General features: G+C 47.5%; 1 protein-coding gene across 1 annotated transcript; it reads left to right on the plus strand.

The window, feature by feature from the left end:
* The first annotated feature begins 8,909 nt into the window (after positions 1 to 8,909).
* On the plus strand, positions 8,910 to 17,846 carry SCD5 (stearoyl-CoA desaturase 5). The gene is made up of 5 exons (XM_010709710.3): positions 8,910 to 9,122; positions 9,306 to 9,436; positions 12,957 to 13,162; positions 15,575 to 15,807; positions 16,170 to 17,846. Exons 1-5 carry the CDS (start codon positions 9,053 to 9,055, stop codon positions 16,358 to 16,360), a joined length of 831 nt encoding a protein of 276 aa, XP_010708012.1. The 5' UTR covers positions 8,910 to 9,052; the 3' UTR covers positions 16,361 to 17,846.
* The last annotated feature ends 5,014 nt before the right edge of the window (positions 17,847 to 22,860 follow it).

A 22,860-nucleotide genomic window follows, 5' to 3' on the forward strand; every position in this document is an offset into this window, starting at 1 on the left:
GCGCCGGAGCCAGCGGGGAGCGCGGCGGGCTGGGACTGCTTTGTTCGGCGCCGCGAGCGGATCGGGGCTCGAGGCTGGCATCGGGAGCGGCGGGCAGATGGGCTTCCTTCTCCTGCGTCGAAACCCCCCGATCCCTCTGCGCCTTAATAGGGCAGGAGGATTGAATTATCCTCCATTCTCTAAGGTCTGTCTTTCGCTCGTCGATTTTACCGAGGTGCTAAATAATAAACGTGTCTCGACGACTTTGCGATTTAATGCCCTTCTCGCAGATGAGAGCCTCCCGTTTCTAGACGTCGTTATTTTTAACAGGCGCCTGGCAGCAGACCACCAAGTTTTACGGGAGCGTTTATGACGGCTCTTCAGCAGGGAGCGAGCGCGCTGGTTCCAGCCGTGAGAATACAGCCCTCCTGCAGATTAGCTCCAGCAGAAGTGCTGCTGCCACGCTGGGGTCGGGGCAGACAAAGGCTGGGTTGTTACTGTCCAAGTTAAGGAGCACAGCCTCACTTGGTGAGATGGAGGGCTGCACGGTGGTGAAGTTTGGTGGGGACAAAGAATCATTAAGGTTGGAAAAGACAGCTAAGATCACGAAGTGATCGCAGCAACCCATCGCCACCATGCCCAGTGACCATGTCCCTCAGTGCCACGTAGGGTTGTGTTGGACAGGGCTGTGCATTAGAGGGTGTGAACTGAAGAGCTGCAGCCCTCGCTGGACCCACACGTGGTTTTCTTTCTCATCCCAAGCTCGACACTTGGATAGCTCATTGGCTATCTTGCACCAGCCATCTCATTGCCTTGTCCCTTGCTGCCTTTCAAGCAAGCCATAGGGAGATGTGTGCTGAGTGTGGCTCCCGCTGCCAGCACCAGGCATAACCCATCGCACGGTGTGGGCAGTTGCCAGAAGCTCACCAGTGCTTTCCTGGCTCCTTACTTTGCCTTCCCCAGAGACATCTGTAACTGGGACAGGCAGGTTGCTCCATGCTGAGCCCACTTGGTGATTCTCAATTCACCTAAGCGGAAATGCCATGGTACCACCATGGAAACAGCTGATCATGCAAAACTGCATGCTCAGCAGGACCCATTTCCACTGGTAATTTATTGACACTTGTCCAGCTGTACATAATAGACAATGGAAAATGCTGGCAAGTGGAGGCTCGGTCGGGTGTTTACTCAGGATTATCTGTAGTACTCTGTTCCCATTGCCTCCTGCACTAACGCTGAGAGCCAGTGTTACTGTTTCTCGTGCCACACACAGAGCTGCAGGATCCCCACCAGCTCTGGGTAATGCAACCAGATCGCTGGGGAGTGCTAGGAACTGGGTTATCTTTCAAGGGATGCATGCTTAACTTAAACTGGGTAAAACAGAGGCTTTCAGGGCCATCCCGGTGCCTCCCTGGAATTTGGTTTCTGTCCAAACTGAACAGAAACAATAAAATTACTCATGTCAGAAATTTCCATGAGCTGGTGACTGCCTTGGCTGGGTAGCACAGCAGCTGATGGATGCAAGCCATTAAGCAGCCCTGGCTTGCCCCATGGCACATCCCAGTGCTGTGCAAGGGTATGTCCCCTTCTCTGCATAAGGGTCTGAAATTCTGCTTTTTAGCCCTCTGATGTGGAAGCACGTAACATAGCCCAAAAATACTAAAGAACAACAAACCAAAGTAGAGGATGAGCCCATCACCTATTTTAAATCCTTTTCTTTCAGGCTGCTGAGCTTTACTGGCACTCATGTCTTGAAAAACTGGCACATGTGTAGCCTATCACAGCCTTAAGACAGGAGATACTCAGAAACCCATATCTTCAGGATGTGCCCCCCTGGCTGCCTGATTCCTGGGTGCACAGCTGCTGGTTCACACACTGATATGACTTGCTGGAGCCTGAGAGCAGGAGAAGAGGATGGCCTTGTGCTCTGTGGGAGGGAAGAATTCTCACCCTGTTCTTGGAGGTGTTTGGGACATGTCGGTGCTATTGTGCTGGCATCCCATCTCCGGGAGGCTGAAAGGCATTGTGCTGCTGGCACAGAGTCACTGTGGTGCCCAGAGGGCTCCACAGGATCACAGTTGCCTCCTCAGTCCTTGCAGGGAGTGACCTGTGCAATGAGGCACATGTTGCTGGTGTGACTGCAGATGCAAGTTTTATTGGGCTTGCACATTTCGGAAGGCTTGTGTATTCTTGAGTGCCATCTACTGGCTCTTGTGGTATGAACAGGTTTTGGCCATTAACCACTTCTGTGCATGCTGTGCTCACTTACAGAAGCCCCCATTGTGTTGGAAGCTTTGTGCAGATGGTTATAAATAAGAATCCTGGCTACAAATGGGCTGTGCTCAGCACCTCTGGGACCTCTCTGGAGGAAGGAGGTGAAAATACTGTCTCTATTTCACAGCTATGGATTGGAGATGCTTGATTAAAACTTCCACTGTTGCTTCTGCTGCCACTCTGCTGGGAGAACCCTTGGGTCCTGCAGTGGTTATGTTCAAGTGATTCCTGCAGGCAAGGTTTTGGGTCAGGGAGCAGGAACTGAACACAGTACCTTATCTTGCAGAGACCTCCCTGATCCAAGGTGCCCTGGTTGAAGCGATGCTCCTGCTGCTCAGATGTTTTTCCTTCCCTAGCATTCGTGTTCTAGCTGATGCTGTAGGTGATTTCCCTATGTTCAGCTTTAAGCATGTATATTTGTTCCCTGTCTCCATTTCATCCTCCTTCAGGAGATGCCAACAGACAGAGCAGCAAGAGCCACACAGACTGGCTCATCTGTGCTCATTCTGGTCTCTGCGGTCAGAGGAGTGGCTTGCTCCTTTGGGAGGGCTGGGCTGGGAAATGTCAGCTCGCCCACAGAACTTAGTATGCATCCTCATCACTGCTACTGTGCCTTCCTTCCCTGCAATTACGGTTGCACTTGCAATTAACGCTGAAGTTATAATTGAAGTCGAGCAATTTCTCGCAATCAGATTTTATTTTCACCATCGAGGCTAACAATAAAACATGATGCCCTGCCAGGGAGCATTCAGAATTACTGTACTGAGTAAAGCTAGGCTGATGTGAACGAGAGGGGAGAGCTGAGTGCCAGCTGCTGGCGGCAGGAATCCTGCGTGCCCCCACTGCTCCGCACCAGCAGAATGGGATTTCTGGAGTGGGCTTCCACTTCACCTGGCTTCTCAGGTGATGCCCAAGAGAACTGTGTTTTTCCGGGAGGAAGAAGGAGCTGCTGGTAGAGCAGAGGCCACAAACACATAGAGCTGAGCTTGAGTTTTGGGACAGGTCATGCTAGGGGATGATGGCTTTGGCTCCCACCTTTTAATGCAGAGGAAGAGACCCAGGTGCCTGAGTTTGCTGAGGGCTGACGGCTCAAGCAAACACTCTTTCTTTCCATCCTTGAGAAAAGAGACAAAACTGTTGGCATTTCTAGAGCCCTTAAAAGCCAGTGGAGCCCTAGCCAGCCTGTGGATTGAGGGCAGCAGTGAGGTTATGGGGAGAGAAGTGAAGTCTGCCCGTGGTTCTGTGATGACGCAGGACCCGGCTGAGCTGAGAGAGGCTACATAGAAGCATCAAAAATTTCAGAGAAATCGGAGCATCTTCCAGCCTTCTCTTTTGATCTAAAAATACAAGCTGTTCAGCATCTTAAGGCAATCTTCCATGGCTGGTGAGTTCAGGGAATCTGCATGTGCTTCTTGGGGGAATTTTAGCATTCTCTGGAATTCTTGCTGTCATCCGCAATTTCCACTGCTCTATTGGCTTTTTTTTAACGTCACTTTGGCCTCAGTTGTCAAAGTGAACATTTCTGCCATTTCAACCGGAATAAAGTCTTTTGTATACTCAGCCAAAAGGGCTGGCTCTGGGGAACGTTCCTGAAAATGCATACGTGAGCACGTGCGCTGAAGCAGGGGCAGACTGAATTTCCCAGGCTGGTGACGGCGAGCTCGGGAGGCTATGACAGATGGCTTGTCCTGGAGCACCACAGTCAAACTAGTCTTCTTTGCAGCTCCAAACTCTGCCTCCCCACCTCCATTCGATATGTTTCATCTCCTCTCTTTCTCTCCCGGTTCCATTTAGAGCAGCTCAGAAAATGTGTAGATCTAATTTTAGATGAACCCGCTCCTGCCCTAAGATTTCACACGATTGCTCTTCACATGATTGCACGGCTCCCCCGAGTGCTGGCGCGCGCTGTACAGCGGGTGACTCGGGGAAATGGTTCTTTTTAATTCTGGGTTGTTGGTTTGAATCCAGCCTGAGGTGCTCCTGGTGCCAGCCTTTGATAGTTAGCAGGGCTCAGCCAACAGTGGGGTGGCCATTCGGCCGTGTCTGCCAGCAGAGACCCTGGGGCCAAAGCACCGACTCAGTGTTTTTTCTTGGCAGGGCCCACGGTGGGAGGTTTGCTTCCTTAGTAAATGCAGTTCCAGGTCAGGAGAGCAGGTTTCCTTCAGTGTCTCCAGTAGAAAAGAAGTTAGGCCACCACTGAACATCAGGGCAACGCTTTCTGAGTTTGGGCAGATTAGCTGGTATCGTGAATTAGTCCTAAATCTACCAGTGAACAACAGCAAAAAACCCACAAATGAGGAACGGAACGCGGATGCAGATGCAATTTAATTTTAGAAAGATCCTGACTGTCACGTACAGTGGTGTTGCATATTTATGGTGATCAGTCAGCTTTTCAATGCTGAGTTTGTGCTTGAGCAACTTGCTGTTTGTATTTCTCACGCAGTTCTTATAGCCTGATGGAAGACCTTGAGTTTTATGCATTCAATTATTAAAAATGCCCTAGCAAGCAGTTTTGCTCTGACTGAATAAGCAGAGGTAAATGTCAGCGTGTAACCTCACAAATGTTGCGTGTCCATCCCTGTTAGTTTAAACCCTCAAATTGTTATTTACTTTAACTAGTCAAATTATCAAAAGTCAAAAGAGGGGAAAAAAGAAAGAAGGGAAAGAAACATTATCAAGTGCCTCTTGTCTGCTCCCTTGGGCCCCTTTGCTATTTGCCAGTGCATTTGGCATTGACACAACCACAGCAAGCAGCATGGCTGCTGTCTTCCTCTGAAAAGCGACTGCTGCACATTAAAGCACATTCAGATATTGACAGTCACATCACAGTAGATGTGCAATTGATTTTGTCTCCCAAGTGGTATTTTCATATCTGCTGCTGCGTCCCTCAGAAATGATTGCAATTGGCACCATGTAACTGGGCTATGTTTGACATTAGCAACATGTGGCTGGTTGCTAGCTGATAGCAGTGGCTTCTTGAAACGGCTACTTGAGAAGCATGTCAGGAGCCAGCATTGTCTGTTCAGGTGTGCAGAGTGCACCCAGTGCCTAGTGGATTTCTGGCTTTGGTTGGTCTGCTGTGTTACAACCAGGCAAGGGTCAAAAGCCATCTGGAATCTACTGCTTTCACTAATAGGTATCACATCTTCAATGTGCATTGAGGGGAAAAAAAAAAAAAAAGACAAAAAAAAGGGGTTCCAATTTTGGTGTTTGGCATGTAACAAAGCTTAAGATACCTGAGGGAGAGATCTGCGCTGATTTAAGCAATTATGTAGAGCAGAGAATGATTTTCTGATGCCTCTGAAGTTGACACAGACTGTGGCAGTATCTCCCTATATCCTTGTAAGAGGTTGGCCCTGCAGACACACGTTTTCATTGGAGTTTGGCACTTGGTGCAATAAGAGTTTCTGGAAATCCATCCATGGGGGATGATGAGCTGTTCTGAAAAAGATGGCTCAAATGTTTTCTGCTGCCAGTCTCCCATCCCATCCATTTTTAAATGATGTGCCTGGTGTAGTTTGCAGTGCTTCTCTCCGGCTGTGAGATGATACCCCTGTGCCTGCTGTTCAACATCACACTGATGTCTCACTGCCCTATCGTGTTGCAAGCTCAGAATATTTTATGTGCTGTTGGTGATCCTCCTGGCAGGCACCTGCTTCCCCAAGTGTCACATCCTCGCTGTAGATCCCTGTCTGTTCTCACGGCCCTAAGCTTCATTACTGACTTTTTCTATACAGGCAGATTCTCGTTTTGAGCTGTGCTTTCCCTGTTTCTGCACGGATCCTTTTGTGTTTCTTAGCTCTTTCACTGTTGCTCCAAATTTAGCGTCATCTGCAGTTATAATTAATACGCTGTTTGCCTTTGTTTCAGGTCATTAATAAGCATGTTGGATAAAAATCTTCTGCCTATTGATTCTGGCGCGTTCCCATAAATAGCATCTGTGCACAGGCACTGTGCACTTGGAGCCTAGCAACCCGCCAGCTCCCTGTGTGCACAGTGCACGAACCTCCACTCTTTCCTCTCCTGCATCCTCTCTGCAGCCCCATGCACATGTTCTCTCCCTTGTCCTTGCACACCAGTTCGTTTGTTTGATCCATTTCCCCTCATCCTCAGAGTTCCCTCTGAAATGCTTCTCCCTCTGCTTCGCATCATGCATTTGTCCAACAGGATGTGTCTGCTCCGGCCTGAGTATATTTTTTTCCTAGGGATGCTTCAACCCTCAGCTTTTATTTTAGGAAGATTCTTGCTGTTATGATTCCTCCTTTGAAAAACCAAAAAACAAACAGCATTGCTTTGCCAAGAAAAAAGCCCCTCGGCGTGCATTAAGGAAGATCTAGTGAGCTATTCCTCTTGATCCTTCTGTCTCCATGAACGGTACGGTAGAAAAAAGGATTCAAATTCAAGATGCTCCTTAAATATCAACCCTCTGCAAGGGAGAGACAGGTGAAAGAAGAGGATTTCAGCCTCTAGGACTAGTCTGAGGTTGACCAGCCATAAAACCTACGGGCAATATGTTCATTTGATGATTCAGCCTTAATATTTTTATGTTGCTGGGATAATGTCAGTGTTGGATGTGTCACAGATCTGTTTCCACAATTACAGTCATTTGAGCAGTTTGGAAGGCCTTTTTAAATGATGTTTGGAAGGCCTTTTTTAATGATGTTTCTGCCACGTTCTTGCTTCATCAGCCTATATAGCTCAATATCACATACAGAAGATGGCAGGATAGGTTTCCCCTCGTTGTGTAAGAGGAGTCTGTGTCCTCACATTGACAGAGTATATGACAAAGTATGAGAACAGCGAGACTGCAGAGGAAACAAGTGCAAGGTAGCTGCAGTGCCAGCATTGTTACTGATCTGACAGTTGTAAAACAAAATGTGTAAATAACATGCGTGTTACGGTTTTTGGTTCATTTGTGTGTTCTCTTCAGGAAGCAAGCAGGAGTCTGAATTTGGTGATAGACTTTTCATGTTGGATGAACCTACACAGATGAGTCTTTTCCAGGAGTAGCAGAAATGCTTGCTGAAAAGGGAAGTGGCCCCTCACCAATGGAGTCAAAAGGAGGTTTTGGAAATGTTTCATCATTGTTACGATCATTCTGCTCCGTTTGTATGCTGCATTTGTGAGAAAAGTTTTGGTTTCCCTTTTTGTTCCAGGAACTCTTCAGGTATTAGGTACTGGAAGGAGCAGTCCTTGAGAGCAGTCCTGCGGAGATGGACCTGGGGGTCTTGATAGATGAAAAACTTAACATGAGCCAGCAGTGTGCCCTTGCGGCTCAGAAAGCAAATGGTATCCTGGGCTCCATCAAAAGAGAGGTGGCCAGCAGGGACAGGGAGGTGATTGTCCCCCTCTACTCTGCTCTTGTGAGGCCCTGTCTGGAATACTGTGTCCAGATCTGGAGCCCCCAGTACAAGAAAGACAGGGAACTGTTGGAGGGGGTCCAGAGGAGAGCCACGAATATGAACAGGGGACTGGAGCACCTCCCCTATGAAGACAGGCTGAGGGAGCTGGGTTTGTTCAGCCTGGAGAAAAGAAGGCTATGGGGTGACCTCATTGCAGCCTTTCAATACCTAAAGGGAGCCTACAAACAGGAGGGGAATCAACTCTTTGAAAGGGTTGATAACTGCAGGAGAAGTGGAAATGGTTTTAAGTTGAGGGAAGGGAGATTTAAGTTGAATGTCAAGGGGAAATTCTTTACAGAGAGAGTGGTGAGGTGCTGGAACAGGCTGCCCAGAGAGGTTGTGGATGCCCCGTCCCTGGAGGTGTTCAAGGCCAGATTGGATGGGGCCCTGGTTTAGTATTAAAAGTGGAGGTTGGTGGCCCTGCATGTGGCAGAGGGGGTGGAAATTCACGATCCTTGAGGTCCCTTCCAACCCTGGCCATTCTGTGATTCTGAGATTCTGTAATTCTGTATTAAAAAATAGGCATGTTTTCATAGAATGGAAGCATAGAATCACCAAGGTTGGAAAAGACCTACAAGACCATCTAGTCCAACCATCCACCTATCATCAGTAGTTCTCACTGAATCATGTTTCTCAGCGTCTTAACAGTCCTTGAATACCAGGGTCTCCAGGGTCTTGGTTCAAGCAGCTTGTGTGTTTCAGGTGGCAGGAACCCTTGGCTAAACAGCACATCACCTTACACCATGCAAACACATTTCAGGTTGTCCTGTGATGTTCCTGTTGTTTGAATCTGCTTTTTTATTTACTTTCTCAATTGTACACTTGTTAACTGAGCATGTACTCTTAAGACACAGTATGAGAAATCAATGCTCCCTGCAGGAAGGAGACATGAGAGCCTGCTATCATGACAGCTGGACAGCTGAAATGGGAGCGGCTGGAGTGGCCTAGTTTGTTTGGGGTTACACAGTACACCCCTCCTTGCTGTCCCACATGTGTGCCAGGCAGTGTCCAGCTGCAGCTGGAGCACTGTGCCTATGGAACAGAGCCGCTTCCTTGCTGTGTTGGCCATCTGAAAAAATGCTCAAAACAAGTTTACTTGGCCAATCTTGTAATTACAGAAGGAAAGGCAGTTCCTGAAGCAGAAGGAGACTGAATGCTGAGATCCCTGGTGATTTATAGTACTTTTTCATAAGCTCACAATGGTGAGAGAAGTTTATATTGTGGGAATTCTGACACAGTTTGTATTTTCAGGGATGGGAAGCGATGCTTCTCAGTGAGGTGGCAGATGAGACTGGAGCAAAGACCTGTCTGGAGGAGGCTGGCACTGTCATTGCCACTTTTCTGAGATGAGAGATGAACCCTCACTCCACTTCACCTGACAAAGGCACACAGTGCAAATGCATCACAGCACAGTGCTTTGTTGCTGCCAGATTCCCCTGAACAACGCACCGGCAAAGTGGGAATGGGGTGAGGAGGAGCAGCACTGGATCCCAGGGCCGCTGGGCAGAGCTGGGCTGATATCTTTACCTCATCTCCTGAGCCTCCCCAGAGGCATGAGGGGCAAGCATGGACAAGGATCAGCTTTAAGACAAAGAAAGCAAAAATAAAAAAGCTGGCCCCTGGCACACCTTGTGTTTTGTTTTCTTTCAGCATATTTCTGTTTCCTGATGACAGCCTTGGGCGTGACAGCTGGTGCGCATCGCTTGTGGAGCCACCGTTCATACAAAGCCAAGCTGCCTCTGCGGATCTTCCTGGCTGCAGCTAACTCCATGGCCTTCCAGGTGGGATTGTGGTTGCCTGTCCTCATTCTTTGCCTCCAGGCAGCTTTATCTCCTGTATGGGGATCACTTCAGCTTACAAACATCAAAAGTGAAAATATATCTATCAGCAGGAAGACACTTGATGCAGAGATTCTCTCACCACCCACAAAGCATCACTTAAGATTCAGCCCAGGAGCAATGGTTACTTAAGGATCAAGTTGAACATGCCTCGATCAGGGGTTCTCCTAACCCAGGCCAGGCCCCACACTTCAGAGGGCAACACAGAAACTTGTGTAAGGGCCAACCTCGTGCAGATATGTTGGCATAATCAGGTTTCTTTGTCTAGCTTTGAGGGGTTTTCACATATCCAGAAAGGAGAGCAGACATCCTTTCTCACCATTGTGATTTCTCTGTTTGATGCAACACTTTTCAGCAGTAGAATTTAAATACGTTACCAAGAGGTGTTTTACAAGCTCTGTAATTTCTAATATGCAGACTTAGACTTCAAAATCTTTCTCTAACATTCAGGTGGTGGTAGGAGGTAGCCCAGAGCCAGGATAATGTGATGTAAACTTAGTTGCTCCTTTGGCTGTTGGAAAGAGTTATATGCATCTGTGCTAACATTACAGTTATCTGGCTTGGCTGCCATTACCCCCTGTGGCACTGGGTACGACATGTGTGCGGTGCCCTGAGTTTTCAGCTTTTTCCTTTCAGAGGATAAAGCAAAGATGAATCGTCTTTGATTTATCTTTCTAAGGTGGAGAGTATCAGTCCTGTTGGTCTCTTTGCACATTACAAAGAGCTTTTGTTTGAATATAGAGATATGTCCCATTTTACTGTAATCCCCACCTTAATTTCTGAGCCGTATTCCTGCTGCTTTGTGGTGCTGTTATTTCAGAGCTTTACAAACCCTTTGCTCACTATGTTCAACAACCACTTTGAGTTATGAACAACCCCCTGGTACTGTCCTCCTGTTTTATTGCACATCATACCTTTCCTGTGTAGTTTGAATGAGTGTGTCAAGCTGGATTGCCACAAGCTTCATCACTGCTTTTGGCTGTGGTTGTGATATGATTTTGAGGCAGTGAAGTACTTCGAAGCACCTCCAAGCTACTTTTATGCACCTTTGTATCAGAAGGAAAACAAAAGGCCAAACCACACACTCTGAATTTTAAATAGTCTGAAGCCTGCTCCTAACTACCATGACCTTCCCCACCACAAACAGGCAGTGAGCAAGTTTTCAGGTCCTTCTCCCTCCTGTTGGCTTTGGGAGGAAAAGGTAGCTTTGAGGATACTTGCAGCATACCTGGATGCTGCCTTCTTGAAGGGCAGGGGCAACTCTTCTGCACAGTGGTGACTTCATGTGCATGAGGATATGGGTGTGACATGCTGAATGTCTTCTGAAACACCATCAGATGCAGCAGTGTTTGCCCTGCTGCCTACTGCATTTTTCACCATTTCTTTGTTACGCATCCCAGTTTGTCATCGTGTGTTGGTCTGCAAGATGATGAAGGGATCTACTAATGAAACCTCTTGTCTGTATCACTGTCACAGCAGAATGCTGACATTCTGCTTTGGAGGGGATTTCACTCCTGTGTTTACCTGAAACTTCATCAAGAGTGACACATTCCTGAAAAATGGTTGCTATTAATACACTCTCATTTACATGCGCGATGCTGCAGTTTTGGGTGTATTTATTGCCAACAGTTCTGGCCTCTGGCCTTTATTTCCTCTTAGCCTTTGTGTTTTTTAATTAGATGCAATTCAGTTGTTTCACAGCTTCCCAGTGCTTTCATCTGGGGAATCACATTTTTGCCGACCCTGCAGGTGTTTTCTGCGGTGTGAGAAGCCAAGTTAATTTCTCGCAGTATCGTTATCTTGCTTTGACCTGGTTACCTGTTGTGCCACAAATAATTCTATTAAGCATTCTTGTGGCAAACTGCTCAGTAATTCCAGTCGAAAGATCATTTCTCATTAAGAAAGAGGACCCCTCCTAAGTGTGTTTCTTGCATAGCCCTGTTTTGTTTTTAAATGACTTGATCTTAGCATTTTGTAGTCTTCTGGATACTCCCACTGAGGACTAAATCTGCCACTTGAAGCATTGCAGAGGCTTGTATTCCCTTTCATTTCTCTGTAGGAAAAAAAAAAATGGCAGCAAGGTAAAAATCTGCTCTTGTTCGCACTGAGGAGCTTGGTGACCTTCTTTGGTTTGCTTTGCTTCACTTGGCTTGCTTTCCCATGCAATGAGCTTTTGTTCCTCACTTGTCTCCTGTGGGCTCTCTTAAAGACCACCTTTGCAATGCTGAGATTGAACTCTGACGCATTTGATCCAAATTCTTTAGTTTCTATTTGCAGTCGTTCCTGGAGTTGTTCAGCAGCACTGGTGGCCTTGGTACATTCTTTCTAATGTTGGTAGCTGAGAGAAAGGAATGATCTGTTACACCTTGAGCACAGAGCTTTTGTTTCACTAAGTACAGACCTTCACAGTTGTTAGCTCAGGCTTACTGTGTCCTTGAGTGTATCCTCTGCCTTGCCGGCTGCTGCTTTGTGGTTCTTGACAGACACCGCAGATGGCTTCCTTGGCTCTCCTGGGAGTAAAGCTGCTGTAGTTGGTGGTTGTGGGTGCTACTGCTGTTCCTAGAAGCAACCCAAGCCCTTCCTTCTTTTGGTATTACTGCCTGTAACGCTCTTTGGCTGTGCAAAGACAGAAAGAGCAGAGAGAAGGGCACTCAGCTAAGCATTCTTTGATTCAAGCTCACACTGTTGTATATCCAGGCACTAAGTTTTTTTTTTTTTTAATAGTTCGGTACTACTGAACTCACAGATGAGTGTGTGGCCTGAGTTTTCCAAAGGTTTCCCTGTGGTAATAGTAATAGCTCAGCAGTGCTGCAGAAACAACCAGTTCAGTCTAGCACAGGCAAACTGGGTGGAAATCTCTTCAGTCAAGTGAACTTGGAAAGGCTTGCTTCGGTTCTGAAATTGCCATCCACCCTTTTCTCCCTGCCATCCCCTTAGTGCCACTTGCAGTCACTGGGAATTCAGTGGCTTGAACCTGCTGGCAGTTTGAGCAGAAGCAGGACTGAATTTAATTTTTATCTGATCTGCATTCAACACTGAGCTGCTCCTGTGGGCCTGAGACTCTTATTCCACCCTGGCTGCAAATTCAAGACTTGTTTCCCAAAAAGTAGGTACGTTTCATTTGATGTCTCAACCTTGTACACATCCCTGCAGACAAAACAGTAATTTAAATGTCAGTTTTAATTGTGAGAGATTCATCCCTCAGAACAGCCGAGCACGTTCAGCTCCTGTGTAGGTTAGGAGAAGGCACATGAAGCATTCCACAAGCTCTGTCACATTTTCAGTGCTGTTTTTCTCCCTGGAGGGTGTCAGTGGTAACCAGCCACAACCTTGAGTCACCACGTGTTTTTGAAGAGCAGCCGTGGATGTTTGATTGCCGTTCCCTTGTGGGGAAGGAACGGGGTGGTTCTGCAGGAGCAGTGCCCAGCCTTTCTCCTCTCACCCCACCCTGCTCTCTCTGCAGAATGACATCTACGAGTGGAGCCGAGACCACCGTGTGCACCACAAGTACTCGGAGACAGATGCAGACCCACACAATGCCCGCCGTGGCTTCTTCTTCTCCCACATTGGCTGGCTGTTTGTGCGCAAGCACAAAGATGTCATAGAAAAGGGAAGAAAGCTGGATTTCACTGATCTGCTGGATGACCCCGTTGTCAGATTCCAAAGAAAGTAAGTGGGAGTGTGTGGCCATCTTGTGGTGCTGGATGGAGGGGTCTTGACATGTCGCTGTGGCTTCTTCCTTGTTGAACCTTTTCCCTTTGTCCCCTATGAGATCCCTGCCACCCTGATGGTAGGGCTGCCATCCCTCTGCCTGTTTCTGTGGCCACACGCCTGATGCTCACAGCCTGTTTTGGCCAGCTTTGCTACACAGGCAGCATGCCCGGTCCTCATCTTTCTCCAAAATCCAGGGCTTGGTGGGAAAACAGCCACAGCAGAAGCTGCTGGACTCTTGGCTTTCATTATTGGAGTAAAAAATTGCAACCTGCCTAAATGCAAAAGTGCACTTCTCACTGCAAACTCACCTTTGGCACTTGTGGGCCAGCTCAGACTGGCTTCCTCTCTTGGGACCGTCATCCCTTACAGGATTATTTGTCTCCCTTGAGAATAACCACAGACCAAGTTCAAATTGCTTACACAATCTGTGAGAGGTGGGAATTGAGCAGCACGCTGAGTCCTCCGCATGAGTAACTGCATAGTGGACAGAAATGGAAGATGCTCCCTGCCAGCAAGCATTTGGTATAGGTGCTCTGCAGACCACATACACCCATTTCTGAGCATTTTCTGAATAAGGGAAGTATTTGGTTGAGTCCTGAAATCTGTGTTGCCTCTGCATTAGAGTAAGCTGTGTGCCAGCAGAATCTCCCCTTCCTCAGAGGAACTGCAGGAGGGAGGAACTGATTATCCTCCACTTTCTGTCACTTTTATTGGCTCAGTCAGCAGTGGGTGTTTGCAAAGGCTCCTTTGCAGTTTGCAGCAGCACCTCTTGGCTGTGTTGATGCCTTTGCCAAGATGACAGCATCTTGTGAGAAGCTGGCTCTGCTGCCTTGGTTGTGCTGCAGACTTTGTGTAGTGATGGTGTAAGTTTTGTGCAGCAAAGTTGTGTTTTAGCAAATGCCTATTTTTGGGATTTGAATTTAGGACTTGGAAGTTTACTGACAGGTGCTGAACATTGGGGTTTTTGCTCTGGGTTTGGGCCTTGGCTCTTCATCCCCAACATTACCTGCTGCTTCAGGGTTTGGAGCTCTCTTTGTGTCTGGAAAACGTAAAATGTGGCTGCAAATAGCTGAAACTTTCTGTGCTGCACTGCTCCTTCCCCAGCTGTGATATGCAGTACCTGGTTCATCCTCTGGCTGCCCACGTAGGAGTTGGCACAGTTTTCGTGCTGGCAGAGCTGGGACATGCTCTGTTGCATGTACATTCCTTTTTTTTTTTCCTCTCATCTAAAACTTTCACTTAGTCCTCCTAGTCATGGGCAGCAGTCCATGAAAGTGCCTACATTCCTCGTAGACTACTGAGAGCCCTGACAGCCACACAAAGGCAGAGACCAAAAAGCAGCCCTGGTCACTGCCACACAACTGCTTTCTGCAGAGGAGGTGACTCTTCTGACACAGAGCCAGTGACATACATGCCTGGCTGCTGGCTTTGTGCTTCTCCATGGCAAAGGCTGTTGTTGCTGTGAACTGCTAGGGTGTCTGTCTTCCAAGGCTGGGGAGAATGGCGTGGCAGGACAGCCTTTCTGAAATGAAAAGCTGATTGTTAGCTTGCTAATAGCAGGTTGCTTGCTGTAAGCATTTCTGAGTATTGCTTGGAAACATCCACAGTATTAATGATGCTAAAATCTATCTTGAAAGGTAAAAATAGGGATCACTAGCAGTCCTTTCCCTGACAATGCTCCTGATACATCAGCATGGTTTCTCTTAGAAAAAACAAGCACCTTAAGCTCCAAAGAACTGGATACAGCTAAGAGCTGCTGAGATAGAATTTCAGTTTGACATGCAAAAACAGGTTTTTAGGTCAAGCCTTTTCCTCCATTCTTGAATTTTGTCCTGGATTAGAGTCTTTTTTTTTTTTCTTGGAATCTGTCCATAGTATCATAATAGTCATAATTGTCCCTTACCTGGCACTTTTCAACCCCCACATCTTCTAGTGCTTTTCAGTGCAGGTGAATAGGTGAGTACTCACCCCACTGGCTTTAGAGAGGACAGGAATGGCAACAACCATCCCTTGTAGTTCTCAGTAGCTGCCTATGGTACTGAGTGCTTGCCAAGACTTTGCACATTCAGTAGATGAGGAGGTCTTGAGTTTAGAGTGTGCCAGCATGGCCAGGATTATCACAACAGATAAATACTGTGACATTTATCATGTCAAGACACAGGTGACTTGGTTGGAACGATCTGATTCAAACCTAAAACCCCACCAGCAGGAAGCAGTCCCTCTGCAGCCCCTCGGCTCCAGTCATGTTTTTCTGCACTACAACCACCAGCCAACTGTTCTCATAGGCACTTGCTTTGTGATACCCAACCCCTCATTCCCCTGCCATCATTCCCACCACAGCAGTGATATCTTTTTGTTTCTTTCTAGGTACTACAAGAGTTCGGTGGTGCTGATGTGCTTTGTGATCCCCACCGTTGTGCCATGGTACCTCTGGGGCGAGAGTCTGTGGAACGCCTACTTCCTCGCCTCCATCCTCCGGTACACCATATCCCTCAACGTCACCTGGCTGGTCAACAGCGCTGCTCACATGTATGGCAACCGCCCTTATGACAAGTACATCAATCCCAGGCAGAACACCTTTGTCACTCTGGGAGCCATTGGTAGGTGTTGTAGGCGTAGGTAGGGGCTTGCAAACTGACAGCAAATTCTGTTCTGTTGCACCTTGGTTGGGGTTTGTGGGCACCTGCAATTAGCCACTGCATTGAGGTAGGGCTTGGAGGAAGCTGCATGTGCTGGAGGAAAACTCTGTTGTTCTGCTATTTGATTGGTTGCCAGTCGCCCCTCTTGAAGCTGTTGTAGCCAGGCAGGGAAAATCAGAAGTGCTGAAATGGAGCCAGTTGTGGGTGTGCCCCAGAGGTCAGCCAGGAGTGCAGCATAATCTGCAGTGGGGTCACGGCTTCGGGTTCCTGAGTTCTTTAGTGTGCCAACCGTGCAGTCTCCTAACACCTTCTCTCTTTCCCAGGTGAGGGTTTCCACAATTACCACCACACCTTCCCCTTCGACTACTCAGCCAGCGAGCTGGGCCTGAAGTTTAACCCCACCACCTGGTTCATTGACTTCATGTTTTGGTTGGGGTTGGTCACTGACCGGAAACAAGCTCCAAAGGAGATGATCCAGGCACGCAAGGAAAGGACTGGAGATGGCAGTGCTTGAAGAGTAATGTTTCTCTGTGCGTCAGCACCGTCGCACACTGCTCAGAGGTATTTTCCTCTGGGTAAAATTAGTTTTTTTTCAGTTGGGCTGAATTTATTCCACAGGAATAGATTCGGCTCTGGCTTTTCTCCTTAATAGCTGTCTTATGTCCAAAACTTCAGACTATTAAACGTCAAAATGTTCTATATTATTTAATATTAGAGTTAAACTAATTTTAGTCACTGTAGATTATGTCTGAAATACGTTGTAATTTGCTTGTCCATGGTTAAACGTTGCAGTTTGGAGGAACCAATTATCCTTTCAAAGTGCAGTTAGGGGAGAATTTGTTTCTACTATTAATCAAACATGCTTTTGAGACGTGTTTCTGGGAGGGGACAGGGCAGGACAGGGCACAATGTGCTGTTCCAGCTACAAACCGATGGTAGGAACAGGAAGAGCACCAAGAAAAACAGGATGTCAAAGGGGAGAAATCAGCCTAAAATTAGTTAGCTGTTAGTTTGAAAATCTGCTTTCTTCTTTTTGTTAGCCCTGTTAGCCAAACCAACGCGCCGCTGTCTTTGCTAAATATGAAAACCATTTACTGCTGAGCAGGCTTTTGTGTTGAAGATACGGGCCAAAATACAAACTGACGCTATGTTGAGATGATTCCTTTGTTGTTGCACACACATTGTAATTTGTAAAGATATAGAGCTCAACAGTGTCTTAAGCCAAATGAAGCTTCAGTTTCGATGTTTGGAGACCTGAGTTATATTCTAGCCAGTCATGGCCATGAATGCATGCATATTTTAGCTCCTTTTGCACAAGAGGCCGCTAACATTTTTTTTTCTGCCTTTGACTTGTGGGTCTTTGAAAACTGACCTTTATTGAAGTCAGAGTCTCTACTAATATTTCAGCTGCATGCAACATCTATTGGTTTCTGAGCAAAATATAAAGACAGTTATGTAGCTTCTGAACTAAATGGTTGCCTTGTTTAAAAAGGAAAAAAAAAGGAAAAAAAAGGAAAAAAAAAAGAGCATGCGGAGTTAATGGAACATACAGCCCTTAGTGTTAGATGTTAGCCAGTGCAGGAGAAAGGTTTCATACTGTCGGCACTGGAGCACTTTTGAAGATAGAGGGCATGATTCTCATTTATAAAGCAGGTCGCCGCCTTACGCCTCGTTAGGGGGGGCTCGATTCAGGCTGCTCGGCCCCATGCCTGGAGCACGGCAGTGGCTCAAGGTAAGTGAGACTCAGCCCAGGTATTTTCAGGAAAGATGTAGAGTTAAAAAAAAAAAAGAAAAAAGAAAAAAAAAAAAAACAAAAAAAACAAAAACCACAGTTAAAAATCGATTCTTTTTTTTTTCTTGTTTCTTGTTTTTCAAATGTTGCCATATAATATAAGAGTTGTCTTTATCCTGTATTTCATCCAGCAGGTGTTTTAACAGTGTTAATTTGCCATTAATGATGTTAAACTCTTGAGTGTTTTACAATAAACAGTTATGAATTAGTCCGGCCATTGCGTTTTGTTTGGAAACGCCTCCAGCAGCACTGAAGTACAGCACTGTTACACTTTGTGTTTCCAGCTATTCTATTAGAACAGAGCATCTGTAGGTATCTACGCCCTTTGTGTGTATGTGTTCCTCCTCAGTGGAAGAGGACTGTTATCAAACAGAAGGGCACCACAAGATTGGATTACTTCCTTGTTCCTGGTGCAATTTGCTGAAAGGCCTGGGGCTATGCTAGACGTGTGTGTCTCAATGTGTATCCATCTGCAGTTGTGGCCCTTGGCACACACAGGAATTGCACATGTGATGGAAGACGTCTCACTGCTGTCCTGTGCAGAAAGCTAGGAAGTTTCCTACCTACTGCTTGGAAGTGTAGGAGTGTCAGGAGCATTGCTTCTCTCTCTGAGGGGTTGATGGGCTGCAAAAATCATTGGGGAGCACCTTCAAACTGATGCTGGAGACAGGCTTGGAGGTGATGTTTGAGTGTAGAAGTGAAGCAGGGAAGACACAAACGCATCTTACTGGCTCTTCCTTCGTTTTGTCTATGTAGCTTCCTATCTGGAGAACTGGAGTGAAAGCACTTTGCAGCTGCTTACATACACATCTTCCTGCTGATCTTTGTCACATTGTAGATCCCTTTTTTTTTCTTGTTTTTTTGTACTGCTATTACTTGGACTTCCCTAAGCTGATTGCTGTAAGTTCCTGTGCTGCAAGAAAAGAACAACAACCAGCCCTGCAAAGTGACACTGGTTGTTCTCAGCCTGACTACTTGAGATTTTAACAAGGTAACAGCTGTTTTCCTTGTAGGTGTGCTTGAAGCAACGCCAGTTCCAGTGGGACTCAGGGATTTGAGACCTTGGAACTGTTTGAAAGTTAGCTGTGATTTTGAAAAATGAAGGTAAGCCATCATTTGGAAATGTAAAGATCCTCAATCAAATGCCTTAGGCATGAACTTCTAACTTCCTCAGTTCTACTTTCACTACATGGTGGAGCCAATTAAAAAAAAAAATCATTTGTCCTTTGCAGGAAAAAATGACGTTTCCCAAGTGAACGTCCCAAATGTGAGTAGAACTCAGGTACGTCCCTGGTATGGAAAGAGTCTTGGCTGTATTCTGTCATGTGGTCTCCCTCAGTATGTGGGGTTGCAGGACTGCAGCTTCATACAGTGCAGCAGGGAAGCTGTGGAGTCTCGCTAAGGCAGGAACAGCATGTGCTGCTTTCCTCTTCAGGAGTGTTTGTGTGTTGAGAGTTTCAAGGCTGTGAGCTCTCACATTCAGCAGAGGCTGAGGACAAAGGAAATGGTTTTAAGCTAAGATAGGGGAGGTTTAGGCTAGGTATTAGGAGGAAGTTTTTCACGCAGAGGGTGGTGATGCACTGAAACAGGTTGCCCAAGGAGGTTGTGGATGCCCCATCCCTGGAGGCATTCAAGGTCAGGCTGCATGTGGCTCTGGGCAGCCTGGTCTAGTAGTTGGTGACCCTGTCCATGGCAGAGGGGTTGAAAGTTGATGATCACTGTGGTCCTTTTCAACCCAGGCCATTCTATGATTTTATGATTTTTGCCAGAATAGGTGAGGCTCTGAGAAAATGTAATGTTGGTTCAGATATCATTTGTTTCTTCCCACAGAAGAAACCCCCGAGCAGGTCTCCTCCTTTCTGTCCTGTGTAAGCTCAGAGAAACTCTCTGCATGGGCTGGGACGTGGCACATAATTGAAAGAGAGCTTCTGTTGTAACTTCCAGTGTGTACCTGGTTACACAAATATTGATGAAATCCCATTAGGGCTGTGGTCAGGGTACAGAGGCAAACACAACTGGAACAAAGCTGAGGTTGTGGCTGCTGATTATAGCGGAGCTTCCAGCCTCTGTTTCACCCCATCTGCACTTCTGTTGGGTGTATGGGCTGTGCTACGTTCAGACAATCCCCTGGAGAAGAGGGTGAACAGAAACAAAACCCCTCTGGTGTCAAAGTTGCACTGGAAACAGACTCAGCAGAGAGCGTGAGCTCCAGAGCTAAGAAATTCATCAGGGTTCACTTAACAGCTTCTGAAAGGCAGCCAAGTGGAGCAGAAAGCTCATGTGTGAACTCCTGCCCTGCAGACCTGCTGCTCTGCTGGGGAAAGCCAGAGGCAATCCTGCTGTTTGCCATGGTGCTGGGCACTGTGCCACGGTCCTGCATGGTGCTGACACGCAGAACTCCAGCACAGGTGCCTTGTGTGGGCAGTGGATGTGTGGGCAGGATGGGTGTCTGTTACTGGGGCTCAGCGGTTGATTTTCAGGCGGGGCAATATTTGTGACCCTATCTCACCCTGCAGATTGTGCCGGGCAAATGCATTCCCCTGTTTTAGGCTGATAATTTTTTGGATCCAGAAACTATCAGCTAACCTTCCTGGAAACAAGCTCATCAGATGGGAAATGTGGTCTGGCCTTTGGTATTAAAGCAGGCGGTTGGGTAGGAGGATTCTAGGAATAAGCCACTCTTCTGAAAAGTCAGTGTCCATTGGAGCCCCTGCCATGCTGTCAGTGCAGTGATGTCACTACAGGCTCCAGTCAGCTGATCTGGGGGTGTTCACATCCTGGAGGGCTCTTGATGTGCAGGCATTTGTGAAGGTTGATGATGTATCAATTGCCACGTTGTGGCCCTCAAAACATGCTCAAGTTGGACTTGTAGCACCTCAATATTTTTGCTCCTGGGCTGTTCTGTAGCTGTACTATCACACAAAAAGGGTCTCACAGGAAGTTATGGGACTTCTTTTCACAACCTCTAGGAATCAAGGTCTAATTTTCCTTAGAATCTTCCTTTGATGTGAAGAGGAACCAAGAGCAGAGCCTGGCAGTGGAGGAGGCTCCACGTAAGCCCAAGTGCCCTTCTGCCACCACAGCACAGGCTCAGCAGTGCCCAGTCCCTGAGCTGGAACCCCTGGCTTCCACAGCTGCACACATAGCAACTGCAGCCTCGTTAGATAAGGGAGAAGGGGAGGAATTGGAGCTACACTGGAATTGGGCTCAGCACAGGTGAAGCCACGCCTCTGTCCCACACCAGATGCATCCCTAAAGACCAAAAGCAAAGTCTGCAGGCAGGACAAAAGTACAAAAGCACTTACTGTGGGCTTTGGAAGATGCCTGGGGGAAAGATGCAGTGAAAAATATACAGAGGTGAACACTCAGATGGTACATGTTTAGCAGCAAGGCATTTGAAAAAAATGAAGTCTATCAAAATATTTTAAAAGCTGGATGAAGGAACAGATGGCTTTGATGAGAGCTGATCTGGCTTACAAAATGAGGGCTATCACTTAAGCGGAGGAACAGTTGCTCAGGTGCTGTATTTAGATGTGCCGCAGCTCTGAGCGATCCCTGGCCTCTTCCTCCCGCCCCCAGTGCTGGGTGGGCGATGCTTCTTGTCCAGCCCTGCTCCAGCTCAGGAGTGGAAAGAAACAGGACAGGAAAACCAGGTGGTATATCTATTTTCAGAACACATGTATGTTCCAGGAATGAAAACAAATGCTGAGCAATTCTCTTTTCTTCCTTCTTTCTCATTTACCTCCTTCCCTGAAGAAGAGACAAGCAAAATGACAGCCAGCCTGCAATGGCCAAGCCATCCCTGACAGGGGTTACCTTTGCTTCTCCCTGAGCTGTGGGTGAGGTCTATGAGGTGGGGTTTGCTTTGTGGAAATCCTCTTCTGTGTGAAAAATAGCTTTGAGGCAGATCCTGACACCCAGTGTTAGGGCGCAAGGACTTTTGTTCCTCCTCTGCATTGTGAGCCTCCTCTGCATCGTGAGAAGAAGGTGGGCACACAGTTTGGTCCTCACCAAGAGCATTGATGTGGTGAAGCGTGGTAAGGGATCACCCACGTGCTGCAAGGCATCAAGAGGAGGAAAATTTTGATTCTGAGCATTTGCATGTATTGGAGCTGGTCTCCTTTCTGGGGTAGGTAGATTGCCAGGCAGGTTCCCTGTTGCCCAGCAGGAAAAGCCCAGTGGGAACAGGGGCAGGATGAGTCTAGTATGCATGAACTAGCAACTGGGATTGTTCAGTCTGGAGAAAAGGAGGCTCAGGGGAGACCTTGTTGCTTCCTACATTTCCCTGACAGGAGGTTGTGGCGAAGTGGGGATTGGCCTCTTCTCCTGGATAGCAGTGATGGGACAACAGGAAATGGCCTCAAGTTGCACCAGGGGAAGTTCAGGTTGGATATTAGGAATAATTTCTTCTCAGAAAGCGGTGAGGTACTGGCACAGGCTGCCCAGGGAGCTGGTGCAATCATCGTCACTGGGAGTGTTGAAGAACCGTGGAGATGTAGCATGGAGGGACATGGTAGGGACATGGTAGGGACGGGTGTGTGGTTGAACCGCGTGATCTTAGAGGTCTTTTCCAACCTTAATAATTCTGTGATTCTATGACCAATGTCTGATGTTGGAGACCAAGATGGGACAAAGATAGGATGGGAAAGGCCCCGGAGGCACATCAAAGAGATCTCACAGAGCGATCTGCAAAGATGATGCACTGAGGGATGCAGCTGCAAAGTCCTTGTGCCCACGGCCCTCCCCACATGGAGGAGCAGCCCTGCAGCGCTGGGCCCCGCTGCCGCTTTGCTGCATCCCATCCCACACTGCACGCTCCCTCTCCGCCTGCTGCCCTGGGGATGTGTGCTTTTTTGAAGCCGTGGTGAATTTCTGAAAGGTCTTCGGTGTGCCACCGGCACCGTGAGTTTCCCAGCACGAGGAGGGATGCCATCTGCTCAGAAAAGAGCTCCTATGAACAAAATATCTCAAGCACTCGGGAGTTTACCGAGAACGAAATTGCTTTAAAACCCCATATGCCGCATTGTTTCCCTTCCAGCTTTGGCTGGCGGCAGGGTCGAAGCGACGGAGGAGTTTTGCCATCAGCTGCCCGGTCTTCCTTTCCGTTTGGAACCAGCGGGCTGCGGCTCTCACTCCTCGGCAGCTCCGCACGAACTTCACTTCGACCTCGGCCGCTAAAGCCAAAGGCGACCGATCCCAACAGCCCTCCGCAGCGGACCGTG

Source organism: Meleagris gallopavo, chromosome 4 (assembly GCF_000146605.3).
Source record: "Meleagris gallopavo isolate NT-WF06-2002-E0010 breed Aviagen turkey brand Nicholas breeding stock chromosome 4, Turkey_5.1, whole genome shotgun sequence".
NCBI lineage: Eukaryota > Metazoa > Chordata > Aves > Galliformes > Phasianidae > Meleagris > Meleagris gallopavo.